Raw genomic sequence first — 19,196 nt, 5'->3', positions numbered from 1 at the left:
TGCAGGTTATGTTTTTACTGAGGCTCATTATTTAGAGACTGCATTTAGTGCTGCACTGACCTGCATTTCATTAGAACACAGAAGTGTAACAGGCTATAGCTCACACTCATGGGCGTAAACAATAGAAATGTATGTGAGTATATTGCAATACAATGTAACGCGATCAAATAATATGAGGTTTAATCAACAGTTTCAACACAAACTGAACATTATGACCTGCACTGATGGAGGCTTCTGTTTGATAGGTGTAATACAGTCACAGCTGATTGTTTATTCACTTCACTTTATCTTCATCTATTTTTTTTAATGCTTATCATTCTTCTAACATCACAGCTGTCTGATTAATATTTAAAAAATGATCTAACATGAGATAAACTCTGCATGTTTTTATCTAAAACAAAAAAATGACACCACACCAGAGCAGCCACATCTGACAATGAATCCATGCAGCCAGTGGGTTTAATTTTCATAATAATGAAAAACTCAATAACGCACAATAATGAGAATTCTTACACTGCAGCTGCAGGTACATTTCTCCTTCGAGGAAATTACAGGCTCCAAGTCTCATTTTATTTGCATTATCGAATGTCTGCAACAAAGCTACTTTTAATAAAGTTGATAAAAAGATTTTTGAATGATTTTGGTTGAGCCTTCTTGTCTGCCTGAGAGAGAGCATCCCTCTGTCTGTCTGTCTGCGGGATGGACACTGATCAGTTCAACTTTATTGTTGTTTTATTTACAGAATGTTTCCAACCTGGCAAAGGTGAAAAGGGTTAGTGGACACATCAGGCCCTGATCCCCAATAAATCTCATTCTGCTCGCACATTAATGATTAAGTTCGGTTTGTTTAACTCCTGCGTGAACCGACGGTTTATGGCTCTTCTTTCGCCCCAAATTTCCAAAATGAGATAAAAGCGCATTGTTTCATTCAGCAATTAGAGGATAACCTGTATACCTCAATAGTTTTATTGTGTGGTGTCAGTGTGCGCAGATAAGAGACCCAATGTCAGACGTTTGAACGTTTGTCCCGCATTCTCAAGCTTCACTCTGTTGGGCGACATCTTTTATCTCAGTTAAAATGATTTTATTGTTTTGGTATTGCTGCTGATTAACGGCTGCCTCCAAAAAAAGGGTGGACTATTCCAAGTTTAATTCAAACCCTTTCTTCACACTGTATTGACATGTCAACACGTCATACGGTCCCATAATGTGAGAGATTTGTCCTAAACGAATGCGACTGTTAGGCCTCGTTCGTGAGCGCCTCATTAACGCCGACACCTATGTGATGATCTCATTAGTAAGTGATCACGAACACTGAAATGCCAACGCGACACGCTAAATGAAGGCCTTAGAATAACCGCAAACAAGAAGCACACTCTATTGCTCTACATCTGACACATCTACTCCTACAAACCTCTGATGCTGGCGTAAATCAACCAACTCCTACGTGGAGTCAAATCACTTGAACCGCCGATGTGAACATGTGCAGATCGCCTCTCTCTAAATGTCTTTAAGGCATATATATACAACAGGGTCCGAAGTCCGACAAAGTTTTGCTGATAGCAGGAGCCAATAAAAGCAGCGGTGCAGCAGTGTCAACACATGTCCACCTCGGCCCAGAGAGGGCCTTATTCTGAGCATTTACATAAGGCTCCCATCAGCCGGCCCACTCATTACCATGTTTTATATTCCCCAGTGCTCGGAAAGCATCATGGCAAAGTAGCTCCATCCTCCCCTCCGACAGGGAACTGAAGCAGCTTCTCGGAGCAGGTGTCAGCCGCAGAGGAAGGAACGAGCTCCCTCCGCCCCAGTGCGCGCACGGCAGCAGGCTTATGTTGAGTTTTTGATGTTCTCTAAAATGGTATCCAAGCTGACGTCCCTGCAGCAGGAGCTCCTCAGCGCGCTGCTGGACTCCGGAGTCACCCGAGATGTTCTGATCCAGGCCCTGGACGACATGGACCCCAGCGCGCCGGGCTTTGGAGTAAAACTGGAGAGCCTGTCCATGTCGCCCGCGGCGCCGCCGGGCGGCAAGATCGGCGGCGCGGACGTGGACTCGAAGCCCGTGTTCCACACGCTCACCAACGGCCACTCGAAGGGCAAGCTGTCCGGCGACGAGGGCTCCGAGGACGGGGACGACTTCGACACGCCGCCGATCCTGAAGGAGCTCCAGTCGCTCAACACGGAGGAGGCCGCCGAGCAGCGGGCGGAGGTGGAGCGCATGTTGGCGTGAGTGACCCCGCTACTTCGACCCATTCAAGTACTAAAACAAGTATTTCAAAGAGGGATTCCACTTGTGCAAAGTCGCGGCAGTGTGGAAGTGAAACGACGAAGTAAAAATAAGCGCTCACAGGATCATTCTGTCTGCTGCTGTTTCCGTCTTATAATAACGCACGGATTTAAAAAAAAACAACAACAGGCACTTTATTGAACCTGAAGGACTTTTCCTCCTCTGTTTACACTTTTAAAATAGCCCGCCACGCCTCGGGTGTTTTTTTTTTTACATTCTGGTTACTAATTATCCACATGGATTATTATTTCTTTACCTTTGCAAAATAGCAGCTGAACTTAAGAATCTATTTATTATTAACTACACACTCCACCTCTGCACGACATAAATCCGACGGAAGGGGCCGAAGCACCGTCAGCCTGGGAATACAGGATGATAATAATTATAATAATGATGATAATAATGATGATAATAATAATCATAATAATCATAATAATAATAATTATTATACTAATAATTATGTCAGAATTTATGACAATAATAATAATAATTCATTTCATTTGTACCATTCTCTCATGCGTCAGTAAATCCATCATGAACTCTTCCACATCTCACACCTCAGCCATTTACTTCGGTAACTCTCTCCCCTCAGACCACTCGTGTCCCTGTAAAACTAATATTTGTGTCGCGCGAGAATATCAAAACTAACCCACGTGCAGCTAAGTTATTATTAATTTTATTCTATAAATCATCAACTGAAAGATACACAGTGGCGTGTGATTAGGGTGAATGGAGATCTGGTTATTCATTGTCAAAAGTTATAAACTAACATCTCCCACTTCACCCGCAGACGTACACGTAGGCCTCCACGTTCTCCAAAGCAAACAGACGCGCGGAGATTTGCCGTAGTGACCGAGGTCGGTGCGTCCGGGCCCGCGGCTCCGCGCTCGAGCGGCTCGGCCTCCATTTTGCTTCGGGCCGCCTGTTGTCGCAGGTCGCCGCCATGACGCGCGGTGCGAGGGGATGGATCCGCAGGTAGGAGCGGGCGCGTCGTGAGCAATGGACGGGCTTCACACGTGGAGTCGACAGTGTGTCGTTTTGATACAGAGAAGGCGAAGAAACGGAATCCTTTTTAACTGGATTTAACTTTTGAGATTAATGTCTCTGATTTTAGAGACAGATATATAATTATGAACCTCAAATGATCCTCTCATGATCAATTACAGAACACGTGGTTTTACTATGACCAATTTTTTGTTGAATTAAGAAAAAACATTTTATGACACGTTTGAGCTTTTGTGGACTAATATCAAGAAAATCTGACAAATATCTTTTATACTAATCACATCCTTTTTTTTTTTGCGTCGACCTGTTTCATGGGTGCTTTGCAGCAACGTGTTCATTGTACGTTCTTGCTTTGAATTTGCACAGACCTGTAATCGAACTCTTTCCAGGCTGAAATCTGAACTGAATACTAAGTCCAAGTTTCTCAACTGGCCTGCATCCACTTTAACTAACCTTTGAGAATATTTACAGCCTATTGAAAGGGCTGCAATGATAAACGGCTTGTCTGTGAGGGACTTACTATCCTCACAGCCCATTTTAAACTTGAGGCCTTGGGGGGGGGGGGGGGGGGGGGGGACTTAAAGGAAGGAACAAGTTCATGAGCGGCTGCATGTTTGATAAGAATAATTCTAGATTTCTATCGGTGTGAATAACAAATTTCACTGTGAACAAAACTAAAACCATATTAATACTCATGCCCATCACTTTATGTATTTATATTCATTTGATTGTGTGACACAGACGCAAGAAGCTGGACAACAAGAGTTTCACTCTTTACTGTTTCCCTCTGAGAGCTGCACGTATAGCTCAGTGGTGAAATGACTTGTGTTTTCTGCTCCTCCACCCAGAGAGGACCCATGGCGCGCCGCCCGCATGATCAAAGGTTACATGCAGCAGCACAACATCCCCCAACGGGAGGTGGTGGACATCACGGGGCTGAACCAGTCTCACCTCTCCCAGCACCTCAACAAAGGCACGCCCATGAAAACACAGAAGCGAGCGGCCCTCTACACCTGGTATGTCAGGAAACAGCGGGAAATTCTCCGACGTAAGTTAATATTTGAGTTTCTCACAGCGTGGCCCTCGGCCTGAAATGTGACGCTGGCAGCTCCGCGGCGCTTTGTTTGTGTTGCAAACCTGTAGGGATATGAGGTTGGAATTGGACGTTTTCCTCATCTCGCTGGTTGACATATCTGCTTGTGCTAGTGCATCAAAATGGAAACAAACATTATTTATGAGAAAACACAGCCATTATGTGTCTTAGTAACTATTGCACCTCTCTTTCTTTGCTCAAAAATAAAGCATTGTGCGATTAGATTTATTGAATGTACCTTTTCTTATTTTTCAGAGTTCAACCAGGCAGTGCAAGGTTCTGACAGCATTATGACAGACAAAGGCAATCAGGATCCGGTGTTTTTCTTCCCAGAATTCAACCCTTCTGGTCAGAGCATGGGTCCGCCCGGCGAAGAGGTCGGCAGTGAACCCTCGTGCAAGAAAATGAGACGTAACCGTTTCAAGTGGGGGCCCGCGTCCCAGCAAATTCTGTACCAGGCCTATGAACGGCAGAAGAACCCCAGCAAGGAGGAGAGGGAGGCGTTGGTAGAAGAGTGCAACAGGTAGGCAGATACGACGCCCTCCTGCACCTTCCTAGAAAAATGTTTCCCGAATGTCGGACTCACCTTTGCCACCTTGAACATCTGTTTCCCGCAGAGCTGAGTGTCTTCAGAGAGGTGTGTCGCCCTCCAAAGCGCAGGGCCTCGGCTCCAATCTGGTCACGGAGGTGCGAGTCTACAACTGGTTTGCCAACCGGCGTAAGGAGGAGGCCTTCAGGCAGAAGCTGGCCATGGACGCCATCACTGTACCGACGCACAGCATGAACCCTCTGCTGTCACACAGCTCGCCCCATCATCCCCAGACCAGCGCTTCACCTCCCAGTAAGACATCAGGTGGCGTTTCTTTACGTGCAGCATCACAGAGGGCAGATGCACTTTGGCAATTCAGCATCGCTAGAACAGCCACAGCTTTTAGAGAAAATTGAAATCGTTCAATCCTACTTTTTGGACAAAAATGCAAAACGTGACCCGACGTTGTTTTTCTCAGTGTGACACTACAGTCAGAAAAGGTTGATGTGATCAGAGAGGCAGAGAAAGAGGGGGCAAGTGATCAATGAGCGTGAGTGAGTGAGCTGAGCAAATGCCATTGTTATTCTGATCTTTGAAAACACACTGAGAACAATCCACATTGTACCTGTAATCTCCACTCCAAAGTCAGCATGGAGAAGCATGACACAAAGGGCAGCAATCCAGTGACAGGCCAGGGTCAGGCCAGGGTCAGGGAGGGGGGAACAGACACATCCACATCACCTCCACATAACGCCGTCATTTCCACATTTCCTCCTCCCATGCAGGTTGCTAATGACTCTGCTCAGAGAGTTGCCAAAACAAGAAAATACTGCGTGTTGTCGCCCTGACCATTTCACCTCAACCTGATGTTTGCATTTGCAGTAATTAGTATTGACAGAGTCTACCTGGTGTATACGACGTAAAAACAAAGCAGTTAGGCTTCACAGAGCATTATCCTCCCGGCCATCACTCACCCTCCATAAAACTGTGATTTGAGAGAGTCACTCGGAGCCCATTGTTGTCCTCTCGTGTTCGAACACGAGGCGAGCTTTGAAGGGGAAAACAAACTGTTTGCCTTGGCTTGCTCTTTTACCTTTTGGATAAATTGCTCCCACTTGTGGATTGTCTGTTTGCTCGAGGTTTTTTTTCTTCTTTGTTGTCGCTCAGAACACCTGACCAGACACTGACCTCAGGTTGCATAGCCAGGGAGGTCAGCGATAAGGCTGCAGAAGAGAGGGGTCGGTGCAGTGGCGGAAAATCACTTCATCTCCCCCCGAAAAACTCCTCAGCTGGCTGCTTACAAGGTGTCCTGCTGGCATCCTGCCGACAGCATCAGCTGTTTTTCAGTGTCAGCCCCTGGCCTGACAATAATATCCCAGCAGGGCTTCTCATTGCGTTGCTAGGGCACGGCCTGTATTATGCATGCTTAATGGACAATTAAAACCCTTTGCTACTACATCTCCCAGGCCTTTGATAAGGAGCTCCTCTGACTGCTACTCTCTATACTCTCCCTCGGCAGGGGGGCCCATTGTCCGTGGTGTATTAGAAGACTGCACTGACTGTAACCAAGGTTCATTTATCTCTGCTAGGCCTGAAGGAGGACTGATTTTAAAGCCTCCCCCCTCACCTTATGGGAATTAGTATAGTTGCTGAGGCTGGGCAGACTTGGAGCAGCAGGAGCTGTCCACTGGGGTATTGGTTCTTTTCTGGCCAGACAGGACTGATGACCCCTTCTTCGCCTATAGAGAAAGCTAGTAACCCCCCCGCCCTCCGTAAACCGTCGCTGCACCTTCAGTCATACAAGAGAGGTCACTACTGGGTCAGATCAAAGAAACTCCTCTTACTTGGGGAGTTTTTATTGATTTTGTTTCAGTTCATTGGTCTGTTGGTCACAAGTGGATGGACAACCAAACAGTGTGACGTGCAGTTTTGGTGGTGACCTTTTTTTTTACTTTCAGAAAGGAAACTGATCAGAGGGAGATTAAATAGTTTCTTGGTTTGGCTCATGTGAGCATGCACCTGTGTTTTCCAATGCAATATTTACCTATACTGTTCATCCAATAACGATGTTGACTGAGCTCAGGAATTCAAAGCGTTTAATTTTGAGGCATTAATCTACACTAACAGGTTAGTTAACGTCACAAAACCATCACAACTGACAACTGTGTATTTTCTAATGCATAAATCGTTTAAAGAAAATGTAATTTGTCACGGAGTAAAGTAACTAAGCACAAGTTGTGCATTGTGTAAAGTACATAACTATGGTACTTGTACTTAACCATAAGGAGTATTTCCATTTTATGCTAGTTTATACATTTAAGGCACAAATATTTTACATTTTACTTTTAATACATTTACCTGGTAGCTTTTTTTACTGGCAGATTCTAGTTACTTTTTTTTTTTTTTTTTTTAAGATTTTACATAAAAAATGATATTATAAGCTTATGAAATATACTTGTAAGGTTTTTAATTAGGAGGAAGAATCTTCACCAAAATTAAGACGCAAAGACGCGAGAAAAATCTGATCTAAACTTGTACTTTTTCTACTTTTAGTTTTGTTTGACGATATGGCTTCTACATAAATATACATGGTAATCAGACAAATACAAAAAAGCTGCTAATGATTAAACAAGTGTTTTTCAACCTCTTGGGCTTGTAACACCATACTAAATTTAAATTTTAATCTCCTGCAGTTCTTAGCAGTTCTACCAAAAATCGAAAGATCTAAAAACCCACATGGTTTCATTCCAATAACTGTTCGAGTCCGGGAAGGTTAAATCATCGAATATTTCAACAGCTGAGATTAACACAAAATATTTTTCAAATACAAATAGAAGAGCAGAACCTTATTTCTTCTTATTAATCAAACCATTAACCATCTCACAACCTCTCAGATTTATCAAGCGACCCTTTAAAGTTAGCCCGGCCTCTAGGTTTGAAAGCACGGGACAAACCTCCCAAACATATCAAGTAGTTAAAGCTACTAAACTGTACATAATAAAGTAGTAAAAACTGGCTCCACTTTGAGAAGCTACAACAGAAACATGCTGCTTACACAACAGCCGCACTCCTATTGTAATACAGTATATCAGCCACAGGAGCATTTTTTTCTGTTTGACAAGTCCTTTGATACTTAAAGTAAAATTTTCTAAAACAAATGTACCTTTCCTTTCGTAGGATTTTCGATGCAGGACTCTTTCATGTAATTGAGTATTTTTTACTTTTAAGTAAGTAAATATTCTGACTACTTGTTCCACCAGCTGACATTACAATCAGCAAAATTAAAATCAAAGCTTTGTAATCTGCGTCGTTCTGCACGTTACAAAACTAGCAGACTCAGAAGTTCCAGATCAGATGCAGTAGTAGGGGGGATTATCCGTGGGTTGCGTTTCCTTACGTCACCTCAGGCTCACACACACACACACACACACACACACACACACGAAGAGAAAGGATGGCCGAGCTCTGCACTTTCCTATGCTCTGTGTCTCCTAGAGAGCCACAAAGAAGAGACTGGATACGTCCTGCGGAGACCCAGGAGGTCTGTCATATGCAGCAGCACTACAATGACCACTGCCTGGGGTTGGGGAGGCAGGCTTTGATATTACATGGGTCACACACAGAGAGAGAGCCTTTTAAACCTGCTGAAGAGCCTTGCTACCACTCCCCCCTCTGAAGTTCTCGCCCTCCTCCTGCTCTCGAAGAGAAATCTCAACTTCTTCCGGTATTTCTGCCATCCTGCCGGAGCAGAGTTGCATTTTCACACAATCTGCAATTTGAATTTGGAAAACCTTCTCTTCCCAGTAGCCTTTTGGGAAACCAAGAGAGTTTGAGTTTATACCGTGGAAGTCCTCCTTTCTTACTCCCAGGTTCCCCGTAGTTCGGATTACTGCCGGACCCAAAGAAACAAAACTGGCCTGAATAGCATCTTTTTCTCCTTCTGACACTTTAAGAGATGGCCCAGCCCCGAGATAACTGCCTTTTTATGAGTCCTCCTCTATTGTGTGGCAATGGGGGTCATGAGTCCAGTGGAGTGCTTTATTGTTCTGCGGCTGTGTTTACAAGGCATGGTGGAGTGTTGTGGGGTTGCGAGTATGTCGCAGGAGACAATATGAAGTCTGTGGGCTGTACAAAATGGAGGACAGGTAGTTTAGAGGATGAAATATGGCGCTGTTGTTCTGCTGCAGTCGTCGTGGTATCTGTTCTAGGTGGCAGTAGTCAAATCGAATTTCAGCATTATAGGAAATATGCTTCTCCGTGCTCATTTGTTGTTATTTAGTAACATATTATCTCTTGTTTATAGCTGCAATGACTAGTCGATTAGTAAATGAGTATATTTAGTATTATTCACCAACTATTTGATAATTGGTTAATCTTTTTTTCTGGTTTTAGTTTCTCCAACGTGAATATTTTCTGGTGCAGCTTTGAAATCTTTGCGTCTTTGACACATGACAAGACATTTGAAGGCTTGACCTTGGACTGAGAACAACTGGGATGGACATTTTTCCTAACTATTGACATTTGATGATGATTAATTGATTGATCAGATAAAACAGTCATCAGGTGAATCGAGGATAAGAAGAAGCTAGCTTGTTAACTAACTACAATTTCCAACCAAATGTTGCTAGGTGAATTCGTCACTTTTGGACATATTCTAATTCCCATCAATCCACTAACCAAGAAAGAAATTTCCCAAAATGTCAATGTATTGCTTTACATGTACAGCATCCAACCACTCCTAGGATTTTTGCTATCAAATCTATTTGCTTTCCCTGACACCTGAAGTAAATATCTGCAAACACATCCTGTTCCAGTTTCCAGCAGTGACAAGAAATCAATCCCCCCCTTGCTATGTGAGGGACAGTTATATATCAGGGGCTCTTGTCGTGTCTGACTTCAGCAGCGAGTTCAGGCTGTCACTCATGGGTCAGGGACGGAGGACCCGCAGAAGATGTGGGATCTGAGTACAAACAGAGTCTGTCTCTACACTGTCACTGAGGGAGGGGGGCTCCCCGTGTCCGTGTGGGGCTGAGACCACAGGATAAGAATGTGTTTGACATCGCTTGTAATTGTGTAATGTTTACTCTGTTGGTATCAGAAGGGGCCTGCATGGGCAAACAGTAATTTGATTGTTGGTTGTTTGGGAGGGTGAGCCACTTCTCTGGGGCCTCCAAAGAACAACAAGAAGTCTAGACATGGGGTTGAGTGATGGCACTAAAAGAAGATTTCACTGAATTTCACCACAACGTCTTACTTGTACATCATATTATACCTTTGAAATCCATTTCCTACCACTCGAGGTGCAAGTAGTTTTACTTGATACATTTTTGCCACACCTTGAGCATCTAGTATTTTCTACTTCCTTTTAAATTAAACTTTTAAAACTTACACACTTGGATGGTTTTAACTAGGCAGATAAAAGTGCAATTATCTAAGGATTGGAGAAATGTCCAACGAATAATACAAATGCCCTCAGATTTATCTGGGGACCCTCTTGGTTGTGGGGCCTGACCTCTAGACTGTGAACCACTGGTCTAAACTGTATATGACGTAGTTAAACGTAGCTCCACTTCAATCAGCTGTAGTAGCAAAATGCTGCTTAGACAATGATGCATCAGATTTATAATTTTGAGACAAAATTCATACTGATATGTCAGTCTGCAGAGTACTTTTATTTTCATACTGTAAGTACACATTTGGATGCAGGACTACGTATAGTTTTTTGGTACTCTTAATGAAATTAAGGTTGTGAATACTTCTTCCACCACTGGCAAAACATCACAATGGCGCAGTCCTGAATATTGTCCGTAGCGTTTGTGTGCTGATCAGAGTCTGATGGGAGCCCTGCTGTTGGGAGTGCGTGTGCACAGTGTATGGCCTTGGCTGAGCTGCGTAGATAGCGGCGGTGGACAGGTCAGTGTGTTTGTTTGCTCTGTCCTCCCCTGTCTGAGTCAAAGAGCAGGTGAGTGTAGTTGGTTGCAGTGACAGAGGCTCTGCTCGGCACAGGTCGTCAGAACGAGGCCAGTGATGCTTTCGCTCTGCCATACCCAACTGATTGTACTTGAGGCACAAAGAAGCCCGAGACAAGTGAAACCAACCTTCTCTTTCCCTCTGTGTCTCTTTCTCAGTGCGTTACAGCCAAGGCCCCGGCGAGGTCACCTCCTCCACGACCATCAGTCACCACAGTAGCAACGCCATGGCGACCAGCCAGTCGGTGCTCCAACAGGTGTCTCCGGGAGGATTGGACCACAGCCACAGTCTGATGTCACCTGACGCCAAGATGGTGAGCGAACACACCTGGGCCTCCATGGCCTCAGATTAGATAAGAGCAGGCCTGCACTTAGCATAAACGCACAAAGCAGGTTGTTGCTGCACCTCCTCTCCCATGGACCAACTGGCAAGAGGCAACAATTAGCACATTGTGCTGCTCTGTTTGGAAGGTGGAGCTGGGGTGGCAGGCCATGGCTGGACTACTCACAGCCTTCACCACAGTGCAACAGGCATGTGCACCACTCAGGCAATAAACCTGACAAAGAAACATTCTGTTCTTATTGATTAAATGCCTCGCAGAGTGGAGCCGCATGTGGAGCGTTGCTTGTTCTGCCAGAGAAATGACGCCAACATTTGATTATGCCCGATGCTTTTTTTTTTCTCTACTCCAGAGTTTCTCCCCTCTGCCCTAGTCCAATATTTGATCAGTGACAAGGAAACCTGTGCACCCATAGCGTTTGAGTTGTGGTGCAACACTACTTTTGAAATATGATGTCAGTTGTGTCAAAAATACAAGATTCTTTTAAATTGCCCTGCACTACAAAATCCTTCCGTTGAAACCATTTATCTTGCTCAGGGTCACAAGAAATATAAATAATGCAAATCGGCTGTTGAATACTGTGAACTTATACTTCCCCCGGCAGTTCATATCACTTCTGCCTTTTTAAGCAGCTTCATGTGAAATGACCACAACAGAGTAGTGTGCAGGTCAGAGCTGACAGTTTCTTATCAGATGGAAATAGTCAAATAGACGCAGCCCCACCAAACGGGAGGATCTTCATCCAGGTCGGCATAACTGTAAATGCTGCTTTGGATATAAATGTGTTCTTTTTGTAAATAAGAATGCAGGCATTTGTATGGATAAACCAACAGGCACTAAAACAGTCAGTGGGCCACACCGTCACAGTCTTCTCTGGTGACATTTTTAGTATGATTTTACTTCCTTTACCTTTGGTTCCTTTTCGGTGTTTGCCTATGTGCTGTGAGTGTGTGTGGAGTTACTCAGGTGTAGTGTCATACAAAAGACCGAACTAAGTCAATATTTATGTCTCTTTTTTTGAAGCAGACAACATCTGTTTCACTTTGAAAATGAATCCATGTCGTGTGCGTTGTTGTCTGTTATAACGAAGAGAGCAGCAATGAAACAGTGCCGTGATTTTTATTCATGTCCTTCTTCTTCCTCCAGATTTCCGGTTCAGGCGGAGGCCTTCCTCCGGTCAGCACACTGACGAACATCCACAGTTCCCATCACAGCCACCAGCAGACACAGAACCTCATCATGCCTCTATCTGGAGTCATGGCCATAGCACAGAGTAAGTCCTCCATCCCTCCATGCGACCACGCACAGGCATAGAGCAAAGGTCACTGAATATATTCCACGATGCCTTTCCCCTTACCGAAGTTGTGCCGCGCCCCACCAGGTTTAAACACGTCGCAGTCTCAGACGGTGCCAGTGATCAACAGCGTGACGGGCAGCCTCGCAGCGCTGCAGCCGGTGCAGTTCTCCCAGCAGCTCCACAGCCCCCACCAGCAGAGCCTGATGCAGCAGTCACCCAGCCACATGAGCCAGCAGCCGTTCATGGCTACTGTCACACACTCACACAGTCAGTAACACATTTCTACTGTCTTCTGCTTCACTCACAAACCTCTGCTATGCTTTGTTAATTAGTTATATCAGCGGCTTATCAACTGTTTTTCGTCTTGTGTTGCCTTGAAACAAAGCAACATCCATAGGGCTGCAATGATCGAATATTTTCACCCTCCCTGGTCCATCTTTTTGTATGTAAAAAGACAGTAAATTGCGGAAAATGCTATTTGTGTATTGACACATTGCCACAGCGCTAAATGTCTAATTGTCAACATTGTCACAGTTTTAATGTCAATGCAGTCAGGGTCTGCAGTTGAGGAATTGTTCCGCTTGAATAATTACTTGTGGCCGGAAAAACTAAAGACTAAAAAGACCACCCCACCCAATGCTGTTATGATCTATTAGGTTTGTCTTTCTTTCGAAATTTCAAAGTCGGTGTCTTGCATGGACACGTCTCTGCCCTCGTGAAGAGAGGAGTCGAACCAGAGCCAGAGTTCACAAACTGTCTCCTAATATCAAAAACAAAAAATGAAAGCTGCAGCCACTATTATTTAAAAAAAATTTTTTTAACCCTTTTTATTTCTTTGGTATCTTTAGCGGAAGGTGTTGTGAACATTTTGCTGGAGATAAAATGTATTTTATTTAAGTGACATTTTGTTTTTTTCATTTGCAGTGTATCCTCACAAGCAGGAGCCTCCACAATATTCCCACTCGTCACGTTTCCCCTCGGCCATGGTCGTCACAGACGGCAACGGCCTCACCACCCTCAGCTCCATGTCCTCGAGCAAGACGGTGAGTTCTTTAACCACCATCACATCACATCATACAGGCCACAGTTAGGTGCACCTTCTCACCTCTGTCTGCCTGTCACTTATTGGGGCACTTGCATGCAAATCAGTATTAAATGTGTGATGTCCTTGCAGTTTTTGTCATAATGGTGCTGCTAATTTATTCGTACATATCGCAACAGGTTGGACTGTGTAGTTTGAAAGGTGACACTTAAACCTGCTCACTCATTTCATACTGATACACAAAAATCAATGTCACATTAAGAAAAGACACGAACAAACACACACACACACACACACACACACACACACAAACTGCAGGAACTAGACCACGACAGGGGCGGAGGGGTGTGTGTTCCATGATTGTGTGCTGACTTGTTTAATCCCTGTCACATTAGGATGCTGCTGTAAACAAGATGGTGCAACTCGGGGGTCTCTCCTGGGTAAATAATATTTAATTAGTTCAGCCATCATGCAGTTCAAAAATGAATAAATTCACCAAAATGCCACACAAATCAAATGTTTTATGTAGGCGTGCACAAGTGTTTCTTTTCAAGTTTTGTTTGAGGCTGCTGCTGATCTTCACATGCTTTTTATTTGACCTCAAAGACGAGAGAAACATGGAAAGATTATTCCCATTTCCTCTCACACGGACGACTAATCAATCAGCTGTTCGCTCAGCCTGAACGCCTCTTGATTAACGCTCCCTCCTTTCACTTTCCTCTGGTGAGAGTTATCTCTGTGATCAGGAAATGAGCCTTGCTGTTAATCAAAGTTCTCTAATTGTGTGCCGCTACTTTCCTCTATGCTACAGTGAGGCTGGAGATGGGATGGGCTGGGTGGGGGTGGGTGGGTTTTCTCTTCTTTCTTTCCTTTCTTCTTCTTCTTTTTTTCTTTTTTGGTAATTACACCTCTTCCTCTTTCCTACTTCTCCCTGCTCTCGGTGATCACTCTAGCCTGAAATGTTGACCACAGTGCTTTCACACGCTCAATTTCCCACGCTGAGGGAGAGCGCTCGTACCCGCTGAGCTTTTACTGACAGACTGATGGGCTGCTGGGATGATAGCTCAGGGCACGGTGTATCTTCTGCGTAGCACAAGTAGTTGTAACACAAATCTCCCAGAGGCTGTGAAACATATACATTTTGGCTGGGGAGTAATGCAGTCTGCTGTGCCAATCAGCTGTTGATTTGTTTTTGGATAACATTGAAGCTATATATGTTTAGAAAAATGTAAAAAATACAGATTTCCGCAAGAGAGTCTTTCTGAATGAGAGGAGATTGAGTTAAACCATTATTATGTATTCTATCAATTAAATTCACACTTCAAAATTGCCTTTATCTAACTATCTATTCTTTATTTTGATTGAACACGCTTTATTTTTTATTAGCTTTTATGTAAAAAAAAAGATCTTTCTTGATTACTATGTAGAATATACTACCAAGCAAAATAGTGATAAAAAAAATCTTCAAAACTAAAACAATGAAATAAATTAGATAATCTAAAATGGGAAATAGCTAACATCTCACACAGGACAAGACAAACTTCAAACTAAAATATTTAAATAAAAAAATTTGCTTTGATTATTAATATTTAATTATTTTTGGTATCCATTAATCTGCCAATTACTTTTTAATTAATGGATTAATTGTTGTATAAATTATTAGAAAAACATACTAAGTACTTTCCTGTAGACCCCAGGAAAGCAGTTAACGCTCATATTTAAGAAGCTGGAAATAAAATTAAATAACTTCTGACGAATAATCAATTATCCAAATAGTTGCAGATTAACTATCTGTTGATTGACCATCTGACTTTCCACTAAGCATTTCAGCTCTATTTGTGTATTTGTTACCCTATGATAAAAACATAATCTGCAAAGTAACTGCACACTGTATCAATCAATAAATGTGGTGGAGTAAATTGTTAATTAAGTACAGTACTTTAGTTAATGTACTCGGTTACTTTACTGCATTGGTCACATCATCACCCTGTGGCATTTCACAAACCCATTTATTTAGAGAGCAATTAGCCAACAGGCTCTCACAGGTATTTTCTTATCAGGACCTTATTTGGAAGGGTCAGTCCTCTTCTCATGACAGGACCAGCATGCACTGGCTTTATAACACTCATTGTTTACCGAGAACCCTCCGTTGTACCGGAGTCTGTTTACAACTCCCCTCCTCTCAGAGCCCGGTGTCTAATGACTCAGGTCTTACCTGCGGGTCAGCTTTATCAGGTGAAGGTGTTTGCTGGCCGCAGGGTCACACCAGGTTCACCTGCCTCCACCCATGGAGACGCAGGGGAAAAAGTAAATTCCACAAACAATCTAAAAAAAAAGAGAGCATTTCAATGGAAACAAGGCTTTTCAGAGTCTGGACAAGAGGGATGAGGAATGTATTTGGTCAGGTGTGGCACATGAAGGTGCAGGGGTGATGTATTTACCAGGGGCAAAAGTTTTCGACTCATTTACTACACGATAAAAATACTCCATGACAAGTTAAATTCCTGCATTCATAATTTTACCCCAAAATTGTGGATTCTTTATATTTTTCTTATTGTTTGTACATTGCTCAGTACTTAAAGACTTTGCTGATCTGTCTGTGCTGTTCTGCCCCAAGCACATTGGTTTCTACCGATGAAATTATTTTTTAATATACAGATACATATTATTGTGTTTTAAATATACTGAATGTGTTTTTTTAAATATTTCAGCAGGGTAGGGTTTTTCTATTTCTTTTCTTTTTCTTAGCAAACATGAGTCAAACAGGAGAGAATTGTGAATTTTTTGGAGCCTATTATCAGATGTGGATTAATACACATGAGGTGCTATAATGACAGCTACAGGACAGTGTATGTGGGATTGACTCAACATAAACTACAGTTCCCATGTCTATTGTGATGAAGGCACATGGTCACATGGTGTGGTTCATTTTGGAGTCTTTAATAGTTTTTGGACAACAATGGAGCACACAATTTTGGCTATGGCCACACAGATAGTTCTAGTTAGTTTTAGTTTAAGTAGCTGGTCAATGAAGAGGTCATTCTACCTATTACATTTAATAGTTATATTATTATTAAAAGCTATAACAAACTCACAACAGGGTCTTGCTTTTTCAATTAGTTCTATAATAACTATAATGAGTTAAAAGTGCAGTTTACAATATTTCCCTCTGAAATCCATTTCTGACGGAGATACAGTATTCCTGTGTTACTGGACAGATTATATTTTTTGTTTTATGAAACACAGACCTTCTTTGTCTGACATCTCTCTCCCTCTCCTCCTTTTTCAGTGTCCTCTTCAAGCTTGGTGAGAGCATCCTTGACTTCCTCGGTGCCCAGCAACCGGAGCACATTTTTCCACCCTCTCACTGCGGTAACCATGACAACTCTTAATAACCGGCAACGGCGCGGTGGATGATGAGTCAGTCAACAAACAAGAGGAGTGACAACAGTGGGCCAGGCGGTGAAAATGAGAAATGGGGACAGAGAGGGAAAACAACCCCCCACCCCCCCAAAAAAACCCACACCTGATGTAGAGAAACAGGACTCCTCCTCTTTCGCACACACGATCAACAAGGATGTATGATTTTAACACAATCTTTGAATACAGTATTCAATTTTTCATGCCCCTCCCCTTTTTTGTTTTAAATGTACAGACATCATGTCGTGCGACATTACAAAGGAACAAAACAAAGTGCCAAAAACTGCTTGTGAACTGTGTGGACCTAAACAACGGCTCTGGGACAACTTATACTAACACTGTGATTTAAGGTGGAAATATGAAGATCCACTGAGACAGTGATCGGCCCTTATAGACGGTATATGGACCCAGTGAAGGCGATTCACAAGTGCCTGGATGCCTTTGCACGTGAGCAGAACTGTGTGACAATCACAACAACAAGTACTGATCCTGTGCGTGCATGTGATATTCTTACTGGGTTTAAAGGAGTCTTCCATGTTATTCTTTCACACTCAGTGTACTGTACTAGCATTAGTGCAGGTGATGGATGCCACGTGTCGCTGGAGGGATTCATCATTTCAAGTTGTTCAGTGTGTATACTGTGATTGAAAAAAAAAAAGACTTTGACAATCTTGAAAGGACTATGCAATGTGTCTATAGGCGTATGCAGTGCTTTGTATAGCTGGATTCTGCACACAGCTCCACACACTTGAAATGAATATGCACTATCAGTGAAGTCACCGACAATTATATTGGAGTTGCTGTTGATAAAGCTGCCTGTAAAATAACACAAAAGCAGATGTAAGCATGCGTGACAAATATGCAGAGTGTAGGTGCAAATTCTATTTGTCACCGTGTCTCAAAAGTTAGCCTGCCATATCTATAAACCTGGTTTTACCCGGTGGGGGAGGACTGACTCACACACTTTAAATGTGTCCCTTCCCCTCCATGGAAACCTCAAGCTTTTGTTTGCACACAGGTTCAGGTGAATTTCAGGAATGGGACTCTCCCCCCTCCTCCTCCTCCTCCTCCTTCTCTCACTTCCTGCCAGAATATGAAGAAACAGGGCAAATATTGTTAATAACTCCTCGTCTTAAATCTTGCAACAGTACCGACCCCCCACGGCGGAGCGAAAATATTGACAAGCATTCAGAAACCAAACAGTCACTATAGTCTGGTATTTTGTGAAGCAGACATGAAGGAGGATCATGTTGTGACAGCAGCTGCTCTAATCTTACAGGAATCCACAAAGACTGGGAAATGTTGGGCAGTGGAGCAGCTGCTGTGGGTACAAACGTCCATGTTCACAGTATTAAGGTGTGTTCAATCAGAGCGCGGAGCAAACTTTTGCCTTGTGTCTTTTCTTGCAAATTCAATCGTTGCATTGTTTGCATGAAGTGGCCCCAAACCGAGTTGCTGGATTGGGAAATTGGCTCACCTTTACTTTAACTGAGCAGGTGAAATTGGATTAAGGATCATGTTTTTTTTATACGACTACACAATTCATGTCCAATTGTGTCAGTCCATGTCAATAGTTGGCTTTGAGTTCTGTCAGAAGACAGTGAGAGATTCTGGTGGGAACGTTTAAAGTAGAGACCAGTTTTGTCATCAAGAATATGATTTATTTTCACTACGTTTTTATGAAAACAAACGACATGTTGACCTTTGAAAAACCCTGCATATCACAAGTGTGGCAGATCCAGTCTCCTATTCAATATTAGGTCATTCCATTGTTATTATTATGTTGGTTGTGTGACTGTTGTAGGCACATCTATTGCCATCTGATTAGAGGGCACTCATACTTGTGTGGCAGGACATGATTTTATTCCTCCTAATGTATTATTTTTGTATAAAATTGAAATCAATCATAAAATCATTATTTATACTTTCTGAGAAAATATTGATATTTCAAGTAAAAGTTTTTTTTTCCAAAATGAATACTTGGTTGTGGTTATTTTGTATGGTGACCTTTCAGTATAGACTTAAAAAAAACTGTGGTGGAAGAATATGCACATACAAGCAGCAAAATTGAAATGTAAAGATACTTTAAAAAAAAAAAGTATCGAAAATCATAATCAAAATTACTCATCTAAACACAATCAATATTATGAATCCCATTTAATACATACAATATGTTTTATTTACACAGTGTATATACATTACTGGTGCTACTG

General features: G+C 42.8%; 1 protein-coding gene across 3 annotated transcripts; it reads left to right on the top strand.

Moving 5' to 3' along the window:
- Positions 1-1,287: 1,287 nt before the first annotated feature.
- Positions 1,288-18,960, top strand: hnf1ba (HNF1 homeobox Ba). 3 transcript variants are annotated; one of them, XM_035622657.2, is made up of 10 exons: positions 1,288-2,226; positions 4,141-4,340; positions 4,719-4,908; positions 5,003-5,238; positions 11,043-11,197; positions 12,371-12,497; positions 12,606-12,788; positions 13,446-13,564; positions 13,959-14,003; positions 16,853-18,960. In XM_035622657.2, exons 1-10 carry the CDS (start codon positions 1,847-1,849, stop codon positions 16,871-16,873), a joined length of 1,656 nt encoding a protein of 551 aa, XP_035478550.1. In that variant the 5' UTR covers positions 1,288-1,846; the 3' UTR covers positions 16,874-18,960. The 3 variants fall into 3 exon arrangements, with proteins under 3 accessions (XP_035478550.1, XP_035478547.1, XP_035478548.1); XM_035622654.2 differs by having other exon boundaries at positions 1,289-2,226; positions 4,641-4,908; XM_035622655.2 differs by having other exon boundaries at positions 1,292-2,226; positions 4,641-4,908; positions 5,003-5,226.
- Positions 18,961-19,196: the final 236 nt, after the last annotated feature.

This window comes from Scophthalmus maximus, chromosome 11 (genome assembly GCF_022379125.1).
Source record: "Scophthalmus maximus strain ysfricsl-2021 chromosome 11, ASM2237912v1, whole genome shotgun sequence".
Classification (NCBI taxonomy): Eukaryota; Metazoa; Chordata; class Actinopteri; order Pleuronectiformes; family Scophthalmidae; genus Scophthalmus; species Scophthalmus maximus.
The sequence above is the reverse complement of the archived record's forward strand: the minus strand, read 5'-3'. Positions and strand labels throughout refer to the sequence as shown.